This window comes from Carcharodon carcharias, chromosome 9 (genome assembly GCF_017639515.1).
Source record: "Carcharodon carcharias isolate sCarCar2 chromosome 9, sCarCar2.pri, whole genome shotgun sequence".
In the NCBI taxonomy this organism is placed as follows: Eukaryota; Metazoa; Chordata; class Chondrichthyes; order Lamniformes; family Lamnidae; genus Carcharodon; species Carcharodon carcharias.
In genome coordinates this window covers 94409485-94422776 of record NC_054475.1, presented here as the reverse complement: position 1 = coordinate 94422776, position 13292 = coordinate 94409485, and the positions used below count along the sequence as shown (strand labels likewise).

General features: G+C 40.4%; 1 protein-coding gene across 6 annotated transcripts in view; it reads right to left on the bottom strand.

The window, feature by feature from the left end:
* Positions 1-314: 314 nt before the first annotated feature.
* Positions 315-13292, bottom strand: part of LOC121282318 (H(+)/Cl(-) exchange transporter 5) — a 138595-nt gene continuing 125617 nt past the window's right edge. For all 6 annotated transcript variants that reach the window (XM_041195989.1, XM_041195987.1, XM_041195990.1 and 3 more), the window contains 3 exons: positions 5028-5426; positions 3914-4130; positions 315-2627 (listed from right to left, as the gene is read on the bottom strand). In XM_041195989.1, the coding sequence (XP_041051923.1) occupies positions 2537-2627; positions 3914-4130; positions 5028-5426 (707 nt within the window). In that variant the 3' untranslated portion in view covers positions 315-2536. The remainder of the gene's footprint in view (positions 2628-3913; positions 4131-5027; positions 5427-13292) is intronic.

Genomic DNA, 13292 nt, shown 5'->3' with positions numbered 1-13292 from the left:
ACAAGTATTTTATTTATGAACCTGCCTCCATCCTTCCTAAACACTATTCCTGTTGATCACGCGTTTAGCTCCCTTCTTTCAATTTGTAATCTGCCGAAAGATAATGCTGTCAAAGTCTGCCCTGATACAAAGCATTTTGATAGGGTGAACAACGATTATATTGAAATAAGTGTGCAGGATAAAACATTTCAATGCAGTCCTGTAGTGCATTTCAATGGTTGACTCCTAACCAGAAGATCGTGATGAGAGTTTTCTTGTTTGGGTTTAGATGTGCTTCTGAGAGGGGTGAAGAGAGAAACATCACACCGTAGGAGGAGATTCACAAGAGACATTTTATTCCTGATTAATTTCAGCTGCAGATATGCTGGGTGTTAACTCAGCATCATACACAGGTCTATTTTCAGTGCTGGAAGATGCATTCTAGTGATGAGGAAGTGGTGGTTTTTACTTCAACCATCCTGATTTATTGTGCATTATTGATTTATGAATAAACACAAAAGGGAAGAAATATGCCCAAAATCTAGATAATTGAAATAAATCCCAAAAGAAAATGTTGACATTCTTTCTGCAATACAACTTAAGGTTTAAGTAACCATTCTGAACAATGAACAACTTTTACCTGATTCAACAAAATATTAGTGGAGCACATAAATTCTGATAAGATGTGAAAAGAAATTACACTGTTCTGACACATACAAGAATAGTTGCCAAAGTTCTGCACCACATCATAGGAACATAGGAAACAGGAGCAGTGGCAGGCTATCTGGCCCCTCGAGCCTGCTCTGCCATTCAACGAGATCACGGCTGATCTTCTACCTCAATGCCATTTTCCCCACACTATTCCCATATCCCTTGATATCTTTAATATCTAGTAATCTATCAATCTCATCCGAGTGACAACACACAAAATTCCCCCCAATTCACTGAGATCCATATCAGCCACGGTGTTGTGGGAAAGGAGAGCAAATGGAAGAGTCTTGCATAGGTCTTCAGTTGGCTCATTCGTGAAAAGCATTGTAAGAACCATGGAAATAGGCCTTGCCCAACTCTTTACTCTGTTGTTTCCTGGTGGGGAGGGGAAAACTTGTTGCCAGCATTGAGTTCCAGAAAGCTTATGAAGCAGGTAGTGCAATCTATGGGGAATACACACTTTTAGTTTAAACTTATTGGAATTACTCCAACTTCTTTATCATCTATGGGATTGTGACAGCAGGGCTGTTACACTGAAGTCATCATCTTGCAGTGTTACAAACAACAACAAAAAGATAAAGTGCTTAGAAATAGCCCCCATATGAACAACAGGGCAGAAAACAAACATTGAGCTTTTAACTACACTTCCTTGTGCAGTTGGAATGCCATGAGACATCTTTGGTAGCTGTCTGAAGTCATAAACAACTCACTTTTGAATGATGTCAGTGTCATAAATGTCCACATCCTTATTATGGAGAAACAGATGTATTGAAAGTTAACATTGACCAGGAGCAAGCAGCTAAGCAATGAAGTATGGCTTAGGTATGGACAGCAATCACACTGTCTCATTGAAATTAAGCCAGAATCAACACACATTTATAGTACAAGATCACTACTTTGGACTGGAAGATGTAGGTTTGATTACCCCACTCCACTTAACATGAGCTACTTTGCAAATGGAAGTGCTGCCTTTCAATACCACACCAAAAGCTTTATTCTCTGTAATATTCAGAGTATCATGGAAGCAGCAGTGGGAAATAGAAGTTATTTCACAAACAGAAAAAAAGTCCCTTAAAACAATTTACTGAACTCTTTATTTAAATGAAAAAGTTTGATTTGAATGATTTACCTCATATTTACACAAAGCCCTGCAAACAAATTTATCTGTGTGTGCAGAATTTGACTATTTCATTTGGTAGTCCTGTAAACATCAAGTTACAACAGAGATGGTTGATAAGGGGCCTCACATAGCTGCTGGTATGGTTAACCTTCTTCACTCGGAGGACAATACATGTCAAGTATTTCAATGGGGGAAATAAATACAATTTAAAAAGCATTCACACAATGGGTTGTTCTTCAGAGGAAACACTGATAATTTTTAGGTCAATAACATTGCTTGTATTAATCACTCAGTGGAGCAATTACCAAAATACCCAAACCCATACTTGACTACAATATCAGACAATGTGGGGTATCTCAAACAGGTCCAAAAGATAAAATTAATTATCTAGGTTATCTGCCGGTAAACCCTAAAGAATTAATGCACCCAGTATTCAATGTTACCCTTATTACAGTGAATTTAATATAAATTGTAGAGGAAAATACACAATTTGACCAACTCTTCATTCAATCACCACATTGTTCCACAGTGCTTATCCATAAACTTCAGAAAAAATTTCCGTAGATCGTGTAGTGCAATTGAAAGTTGGACACTCACTGAACATGAGGTACAGCATTCTTGATCTTCAGAAAGAACTTAAGGTACAATGCCGACACCAGCCAGAGCACATTACCAGAAATAAAACTGTCCTCTCTGGAATCTCCATTAATATTATAAAACTTTATTTTAGTTAAACATAATGGAGTCAGGGTCTTGGTTGGCCATCTGAGCAATATGTTTCAATATATCTTTTTTGGTAATAATACCAAGGAGCCGCCTGCAACAGAGAAGAAACAATTAGTCTTGTACCATGAAAATGAATTATAAATTACTACATTAAACCTGCTATTGTTACATCATAAATAACAAACTGTTCTGGCAGCATAAAAACATGAGGGTGTATAAAATAGTCAATAAATTAGATGCTAAGTTTCATTGACACAATTTATTCAGGTGCAAAAACTGGGCCAAATGACATTCTTTGCTGGGTCTGAAGATGGTATCTATTTTCCGCAATCACTTCCGCTTCTAATGGTAGAGATTTATGCTTATGGAAGCACCAACAGCCTTTCATTGCTGCCTAGTGGCCATTCTTAATATGCAAGTTATTAGCAACTATCCACTTATTGAAATCATCATATCCAAGCTCAACTTGTTCTCACCTAGCATTTATACATTTGCACTTTGCAGCAAGAGTCACTAGATTACAATCAGGAGCAAAGGCTTTGGCTAATTTGACTATTTCTATTTCAACACATGCAGGTCAATTAGCTCTTAATTCAGGATAACTAATTCAGCAATTCAACTCAGGATTGGACCTGGAGCTATTGGTTCTTTGCTTTCACTCATGTTCCCATTTAGTCAGCAGGTTAAGAGTTGAAGTACAATATTATTGATAACTGGTTCTTCTCAGTGTATAAGTTTTCACATAGTGGGAAAGTTATGCATGCCTGCTTCATTATTAAATGTATTGCTTTATGTATTTAGTAGTGCAATCCAATTTTCCCCGAGTACAAGTTATTTTTTAAAAAAGAGTGCTGTCAATGTGTTGGTTAGCCAATACTATTCAGGACATTGCTGCCAAACCTTTACCCTGTTTAGAAGAAGTTGCATTCAGAAATTTAAAAATCCTCTGAAGATCAGTAGTGATCTAAATTCAAAGGCTGGACACAACTGTTTTAGGCTGTCATCAGGACCAGAAATTTCACCTTGGTTCACTTCAGGAAAAGAATGACCACTGATAGAAAAAAAAGTCTGAAATGAGGGACAAAATGCTCAGTCCATGAATGCTACTTTCCATCTGCTCTGCTATATATTTCACAGTGATTGGAGCTACAGAAAGTACTATAGCTATAGGGGATTTATGGCAGTGGATGTGACTCATCTGAGCACAAGATGATAATGATGCATGTAAATTCAGAATTAATTTTGAGTGGTGAATTTATCCAGTATTCCTGGCAGTTCCATACAAATTATCCCTCTAATCTCAGGAATTTTCAGACCTTGAAAGCTTGAATATTTGACCATTTCCCCCTGTGAGATAACACACTGTATAACGCTCACCCATTGTGAGTAACAAGACATTGTCTTAAGCCCAGTTTGCGGAATATGTCCACCACTATTTCCATGGGTGTGTGATCTGTTACTGTGAAGGGACTCAAATCTAGGACGGAGCGCAGTTTGAGTGCCGCAGGGCTGTTTGGAGGCTGCACAGGAGAGTGTTCAGTGAAATAAATTAAAGAAGTGCTGACAATCCCATCTTGTCGCTTCCTTCCGTTTTCTGTAAGTAGATGCAGGACAAAAAACATATGAGACATTATTTTCAATGTTTCTCTACCACCAACTCATTAACTGCAATTACCAACAACTGGGCAGGTAATGATCAAGTAATCTAAATGTTTTCATTTCATAACGTTTAAGAATGCCCTTTATGCATTTAATAACCAAAAACAAAGGCACAAAAAACTTGCAATCAAATTTCCAGAGTATTCCAAAGCGAAAGTGTGGAATATGTAATTTATAAAAAATTTATCCAGTTATGTACTTTGGTTATTGCTGTATTGAAAAAAACCTCTTACCAATTGATATTACAGATTAATCAGTTATAAACATTACAGACAATAGGCCACAGTCTCATTAATCCTCTACATTACCATTAATGGGAGCTCATTATCTCATCAATTCCTTATATTAAAGCAGTCAATAGGAGGCCATTACTCATCAATAGCTGCTACCACACAAAGAAACATCCTCTTTATCAATATTCAATATTACAAGAAACAGAATGGAGGTCACCACATCTTTAGCCAATACCGCCAAATATTATGGAGGAGGTTATTTCCTCACTAATATATTATGTTAGAAATATCATAAAAAAGGATATTCCTCATTAATACCTGATATTAATTTGAGAGCAATGCAAAACACTGTCAAATGAATACCCCAAATACTGCACAGATAATTATGGAAATTGTAAATGTAACTACTGTATCAGATCATTCTCAACCCTCTGCCAATTTGTTAAAAGTACTTATTTCTCCCTCCCTCTCTAAGCAGAGGTTCTTATGCCAGAGCGACAGGCAGGTTTACATGAAGTCAGTATTTTAACTTTACAAACCATTATATGCTTTTTTTTACTAAGAACGCTCTATTATTTTACACAACTCAAAGTTCTCACCAATTGAAATTATTAGGTCTCTTCTGAGGATGAAGCCTACAAGTCGCTGGGATTCTTTTGACACTATCACAGGAAATCCACTGTACGTTGTTTCATTAATGATTGTCTCCACATCTTCTACCTTCATACCATCCTGAGTAAGGCTGGTCAGAGGAGGGTCATTGCGTCGAGGTCTCATTACATCCATTGCTAAAGTCCTGTGTGTAAATTCCTCCTTTGCCTCCAGGAATGGGTAGCCATTTAATCGAATATGTGCCTCATAGATGCCCTCTCGTCCAATTGCATCAGACACCCATTTACTGGTCATTGCAGCAGCCATTAATGGCACAATATACTCCAGCCCACCCGTTAGTTCAAACATGATAACCACTAATGACACAGTCATCCTGGTCACACCACCTGCAGAAACAGAATTTTACAGATTGGCAGGATAGCCAGCAGATCTTTCTTCCACAAAGTATTCCTTCACGTTCAATAGTACCATGATCGAGTTAATTCTAAAAAGATCAGCTATAAAATAAAATGTTATAATATGTTGTTTGTAGGCAATCTGCTCACTGCTCAAAAACAGAGAGACACAGACACTCAAAGAATACTGTATCATTTGCCTTCAGCTCTGTCTTACTATCCTTCACTACAAACCACTCAAACATCCAATGTTCAGTGCCTTTGAACATGATTAATCTATGGGTTCTTCTGATTTCATATACGTTCAAGCTCACTCCCTAACTCATTCTCAGTTATAATCCTTTATTAGTTGATCTCGTGTAGCATCACAGGAAAGAAAATGAGTAAAACAGTCTCTATGTTCTTGTAACCATGTCTGATTCTTTCCCCATCTATAATTCTTTATATCTCTTTTTCTGCAACTTCCATTCACTCTTCTTTCTCCTCTGTGTGTCTCAGATACATTTTAATTTGTCAGTTTCAACTCTGTGGGATGGATTTTCCGGGACTGGGAAGATTCAATGGACCTTTAAAAATGGCAGGCGGGACCCAGACATGGAAGTCCTGGCCCCTATAGATGAAGGGGGCGGGGCATGATTCTCATAGGAGGGAAATCTGAACTCAGCAGGTCTATTTGACCTCAGCTCTGAGATCAAACTGACCCCATTTTGGCTGTTGCAAGGGCTTTGACCCACAGTGTGGGAGTCACAAATTGATGGTGTAGATGTAAATTATCTAGAAGGGCAGATAAGGTCTGTATAACTGTCATGATCTGAATCTTTTTAAATACCCCGTTTGTTACCATTATCTCAGCAGAGAGTTCTGTGTTCACAGTCTGATTGACAATTTAAAGAGGCTATTAAAGGATTAGCTATCTTAGGTGTGGGTTCTGAATAGACATTTGTTTGTTTTTATAACAAGAGATTAACTAATTGAGGAGATTTAAAAGCTTTGATTCCTATTTATGAAGAATAGGAATTTTTTTCACTATCAACTGTGTAGATGTGAGAGCTGTGTTAGATTGTTAGAATTTTTTTTCCATCTTCACATGGCTCCTGAGGTCTGCCCATGGTGGATACTGGCTGAATGGCTATGGAGTTGGTATGGAGGGTACGAGAGATCTTGGGGGTGGGGGACATCAAGTTGGCATGGAGGGTATGGGAGCCATGGGGTGGGTGGGGGGGCATGAATTGGCAATGAGTTGGCATGGAGGGTGTGAGGGACCATGGGGGTGGGCAGGGGATAAGGGAACATGAGCTAGAGGGTGTAACAACTTCTAAAACAACTGGGACAAAGTCCCAGAGAACCAAGATAGCCCCCCCTGGCACTTGGCTGCCTACGCTCTGCTTCCAGATGGGCCTGTCTCTTTCTTGAACCAGCCAACCACATCCCCCCATCCCCAAAGTAAAAATGGTGCGTGTTTTGGTGTACTTCATACTGAGGCAGGTCTGGTGAGTCAGGAAATTTCCCAACTCTAGCTACTCGCCTCGATTGCGAAAATCTGACCCTGTGGCTTCAATTTTTTGCTCTCTTTTGAATGCTTTTCACATTTGTTATATGATCCCACAGATGTTCCTTTACCAATCATTTAAAGTTTCACCTTTTTAAAGTCATGGGGAAGCAGCAAGAATGATATCAACATGTGGAGATTGGTAAATAGATTGTGAAGGAAGAGGTGCAGAAATGGCAACCAGTCCTTCAAAATGAGCCTCTCCTCTCCAACTCCACCTCTCTCTCTGACTTTTGAACAAAATTTCTTTCCCTCAACAGGGTCACTTTCCTTTCTTCCAATTATTCAAAATGATCAGAATCAAAATAAAATGTATTATTTTGAAATCTAAAAATCACCAAAATATTTTTAAAGGAGATAATTATTTTAATGACCAGATTCAGATTCAGGGCATTCCACTGCTCTGTAAACTGGGGCAGGGAGAGAACATTTGGGTTGGATTGGGTGAGCCAGAGAGGGATGAAGAGCAAAGAAACTGAGGCTGAGTGGTCTAGGCTCTCAATGTGTGTTGACAGTTGGAAGTAAGTGGTGATTTGGATTGGGTTAGGCAAGGTACAATGAGCAAAACCTCGGCACTATTATCCATAAAAAAATTACTTCCAGCTTATCACCTCATCAAAGCATCTTGAAGCATTTCGCACAATGAATTGTATTATAGTTTGCTCATTGTTAGATACATAAATGTGGACATATCCTGGTACACTAGGCCTACACAAACTGCTTGGTTCAGTTGGCGGTACTCTTCATTTCTGAATAACAAGGTTATGGATTCAAGCCCCAAATTACGACTTAATTGATTTATTAGATGGGCCTTTCAGTCCAGGACTAAGGGACCTTAACCATCTTGATAAGCTATTTAAAAAATTAACTTTCCAGCCATCAATAGTGGTGAATATTAAAGAATCTTTGCACTTATTGAAAGATGTGTGCTTTTAGTACCATCAAATATAAAATAAATTTATAGTATTGTTATTGTATAAAGGTAGCTTTATGTATAAACATAAATTAGTATGAGCAGTGTATGAATGTAAAGCTGAGGTTGAGGAAGGTATAAGGTGGCCCCCTCAATTTCAAGAAAGTATAACTGGTATAAACAGACAACCCTGACAAATTTACACCTGCGGGAACAAAATTACACTTGAGTGCTAAATAACTTCCTTTGTAAAAAAGAGACACACTGAAGCCAGTCAACTCAAATTACAAACTATCTATACAGTCTTCAATGTACTAAGCCCTTTTCCAACTAAAACATGGGATAGTCTGTTGCAAAGCTGTTGTAGCTAAGACTTTGACTGAGTTAGGATCATTGATGCCTCCCCTCTTGCAGCTTGCTGACTTTCTTCCCCCAAATTCTTGTGAGGTCACTGTATGAAGGTCAGCGCGAGGTTGCAGTGCATTTTGTGAAAGGAACTGCTTTTGTAGAAGGGGGAGCATGCATAGCACACAGATAAACTGCTCCTTCTCTGGGATACAGCAATTTCACTACTGCTATGGATGCATCGGTAAAGAACTGCCCATTCTAAAATGACCATTTTGAAAATATGGAAGCCCACAAAAAAATGACGGTTGTGCCGATCCCTAAGGTGTCTGTGATTTACAGCATTCACTGTATGTTAATTAAGCCAGGAAGACCTTGTGTAGAAGAAGTACACAACATCCACCTAAGCATTAAACTACTCAGTAAAACCAATGCCTGAGCAACTGGGAGAGAGAGAAAAAATGACAAAAGAAAGTGTTGAGTGGGATCCAAAGAAAGCATAGGAAGATGTTGTGAATTACGAATAATGAGAGTTTGACTATACTAACTGCTGTCAGGAGCAGAGTGTAGTTTTAAAGAATTCAGAGTTCTTACTGCCGTCATCCATATAGGCATGTGCTGTTCAGTATGGGTCTAACTTACTTGATTTCTCTCTATAAAGTAAGATATAGCAGGCGAACTGCAATAAGACGGTTGAAAACAGCGCATGAGCGTCGGAGCAGATAAAACAGCACGAGAGTGGCGGAGCAGATAAAACAGCGCGAGAACGGTGGAGCAGATAAAACAGCACGAGAGTGGTGGAGCAGATAAAACAGCGCGAGAACGGTGGAGCAGATAAAACAGCACGAGAACGGTGGAGCAGATAAAACAGCACAAGAGGAGAGAGCAGATAGAACAGCTAGTGGTACCCCAGAGTGGGACCGGGAGGCAGTGCGAGAGCAGCTGCGGCCTTATAAGATTTAAAAGGAGCGGGAGCTGAGAGTCAGAGCAGAGATTTAAGAAGAGCAGGAGCTGAACTCCGGGTTGAAAGCAGCGCAAGGCCAGGGCGAGAGTTCCGGGGAGACTTGGGGCTGAAAGCAGTGCAAGGATGTCACGATTCAAAAAGTGACACGACGCAGGGGAGGCAGCTGATTGGTAAGTAGGGTCAGGTCAATTCTTCTACTTTTTCTACTAATTAAACTGCTGCAGTCCATTAGCTTAAACAAAATAAGGTGAGGACTTTGGACTGTAATGGGAGTGTTTGGAGTGGAATAAGGCCCCAAGCATTATTAGTTTTCTTTAAAGGGACTAACTAATGAGCTTAATCTAAAGGGAAGTCATGGCAGCAGAGCTCACACCCGTGATATGCTGCTCCTGCTCCAAGTGGGAAGTCATGGACACTTCCAGTGTCACTGGCGACCACATGTGCAGGGAATATGCCCAGCTGCAGCTACTTGCTAACCGCATTTTGAAACTGGCGCTGCTGGCGGATCCACTGTGGAGCATCTGTGATGCTGAGATTCTTGTGGACAGCACATTGAGTGAGGTGGTCACACCGCAGTTAAAGACTGAACAGGCAGAAAGGGGATGAGTGACCACCAGGCAGAGTAGAGGAAGGCAGGTAGTACAGGAGTCCCCTGGGGCCGTCCCCCTCTCTAACAGAAATACAGTTTTGGATACTGTTGGGGGAGACAACTTCTCAAGGGAAAGCAGCAAGAGTCAAATCCATGGCACCACGGATGGCTCTGCTGCACAAGAGGGGAGGAAGTAGAGTAGCAGGTCTATAGTGATGGGGGATTCAATAGTAAGGGGGACAGACAGGTGTTTCTGTGGCCACAAAAGAGACTCCAGGATGGTATGTTGCCTCCCTGGTGCCAGGGTCAAGGATGTCTCAGAGAGGCTGCAGAGCATTCTGAAAGGGGAGGGTGAACAGCCAGTGGTCGTGGTACATATTGGTGCCAATGACATAGGTTAAAAAAAAGGGATGAGGTCCTACAAGCTAAATATAAGGAATTAGGATGTAAATTAAAAAGTAGGACCTAAAAGGTAGTAGTCTTATGATTGCTACCAGTACCTCATGCTAGCGAGACTAGAAATAACAGGATATATCAGATGAATACATGGCTGAAGAAATGGTGTAGGGGGAGGGATTCAGATTCCTGGGACATTGGGACCGTTTCTGTTGAAGGTGGGACCTGTACAAACAGGGCGGGTTGCATCTGGGCAGGACTGGGATCACGGGCAGGTGTGAGGGGGGATGTTTGCAAGAGTGGTCGGGGAGGGTTTAAACTAGAATGGCAGGAGGATGGGAACCTGAGAAGGGAGAGAGAGGAGAGGGAAACAAGGATACGAACAAAAGACAGAAAAGTAAGAAGCAAAAGTGGAAGGCAGAATAAGCAAGGGCATAAAACAAATGGGGTCATAGTGCAAAACAAAGCTAAGATGACTAACAAGGTTAAAAAGACAAGTCTAAAGGCATTGTACCTTAATGCGCGGAGCATTCGCAATAAGGTAGATGAATTAACAGCGCAAATAGATATAAATGGTTATGATATAGTTGCAAGTACAGAAACATGGCTGCAGAGTGACCAAGGATGGGAACTGAACATCCAGGGGTATTCAATATTTAGGAAGGACAGACAAATAGGAAAAGGAGGTGGGATAGCATTGTTAGTAGAGGAGGAAATCAATGCAACAGTAGTGAGGAAGGATAGTGGCTCGGAAAATCATGATGTGGAATCTGGTTGGGTGGAGATAAGAAACACCAAAGGGCAGAAAACGTTCGTGGGGGCTCCCTATAGGCCCCCAAACAGTAATGGGGATGTAAGGGAAAGGATTAAGCAGGAAATTAGAGATGCATGCAATGTGGGTACAACTGTAATCGTGGGTGACTTTATTCTACATATAGATTGGACAAACCAAACTACCAATAATACTGTGGAGGAGGGTTTTGTAGGATGTGTACGTGATGGTTTTTTAGGCCAATACGTTGAGGAACCAACTAGACAGCAGGCCATCCTAGACTGGGTATTGTGCAATGAGAAAGAATTAATTAACAATCTTGTTGTGCGGTGGCCCTTGGGGGAAACGTGACCTTAAAACGATAGAATTTTTTATTAGGATGGAGAGTGAAGAAGTTGAATCCGAAACTAGAGTCCTGAATCTAAATAAAGGGAACTACGAGGCATGAGTTGGCAATGATGGATTGGGGAAACTTACTAAAAGGGTTGACAGTGGATAGGCAATGGCTAATATTTAAGGAATGTATGCATGAATTACAACAATTATTCATTCCTGTCTGGCGTGAAAGTAAAACAGGAAAGGTGGCTCAACTGTGGCTTACAAAAGAAATTAGAGATAGCATTAGATCCAAAGGGGAGACATATAAAATTGCCAGAAAAAGCAGCAATCCTGAGGATTAGGAGCAGTTTAGAATTCAGCAAAAGTGGACAAAAAGATGGATCAAGAAGTAGAAAATGGAGTATGAGAGTAAACTTGCAAGGAACATTAAAAACTGACTGTAAAAGCTTCTATAAATATGTGAAGAGAAGAAGATTAGCAAAGACAAATGTAGATCCCTTACAGTCAGAAACAGGGGAAATTATCATGGGGAACAAAGAAAAGGCCAGAAATGTTAGGGAACCAAGGGTCTTGTGAGAGGGAGGAATTGAAGAAAATCAGTATTAGTAAAAAAATGGTGCTAGAGAAATTAATGGGGTTAAAGGTTGAAAAATCCCCAGGGCCTGATAATCTACACCCCAGATAACTAAAAGAAGTGGGCCCTGGAAATATTGGATGCATAAGTGGTCATCTTTCAAAATTCTATAGACTCTGGAGCAGTTCTTTCAGATTGGAGGGTGGCAAATGTAACCCTACTATTTAAAAAAGGGAGAGAAAAAACAAAGAATTACATATCGGTTAGCCTAACATCAGTAGTGGGGAAAATGCTAGTCTATTATAAAAGATATGGTAACAGAACACTTGTAAAGCATTAATGGGATTGGACAAAGTCAACATGGGTTTATGAAAGGGAAATCATGCTTAACTAATCTATTGGAGTTTTTGAGGATGTAACTAGTAGAATTGATAAGGGGGAACCAGTGGATGTGGTGTATTTGGATTTCAAAGAGGCTTTTGATAAGGTCCCACATAAGAGGCTAGTGGGCAAAATTAAAGCTCATGGGATTGGGGGTAATATACTGACATGGATTGAGAATCGGTTGACAGACTGGAAATAGAGTGTGGGAATAAATGGGTCTTTTTCCGGGTGGCAGGTGGTGACTAGTGGTGTACCGCAGGGATCGGTGCTTGGGCCCCAGATATTCATGATATATATAAATGACTTGGATGAGGGAACCAAATGCGATATTTCCAAGTTTGCTGACGACACAAAGCTGGGTGGGGTTGTGAATTGTGAGGAGGATGCAAGGAGGCTTCAGGGTCATTTAGACAAGTTGTGTGCATGCAGGTAAACACATGGCAGATGCAGTATAATGTGGATAAATGTGAAGTTATATGCTTCAGTGTGAAAAACAGAACAGCAGAGTATTATTTTTATTGGGAAATGTGGATGTACGAAGGGATCTAAGTGTTTTTGTACACCAGTCAATTAAAGTAAATAGGCAGGTGCAGCAAGCAATTAGGAAGGCAAATGGTATGTTGGCCTTCATTACAAGAGGATTTGAGTTCAGAAGTAGGGATGTCTTATTGCAGTTATACAGGGCCTTGATGAGACCACACCTGGAGTACTGTGTGCAGTTTTGGTCTCCATACCTAAGGGAGGATATATTTGCCATAGAGGTAGTGCAGCAAAAGTTCACCAGGCTGATACCGGGGATGGCAGGACTGTCGTATGAGGAGAAATTGGTTTGACTGGGCCTATATTCACTAGAGTTTCAAAGAATGAAGAGGGACCTGATTGAAATGTTTAAAATTCTAACAGGGTTAGACAGACTGGATGCAGGGAGGGTGTTTCCCCTGGCTGGGAGGGTCTAGAACCAAGGGTCACAGTCTCAGGAGACAGGGCAGGCCATTTAGGACTGAGATGAGGAAAGATTTCTTCACTCAGAGG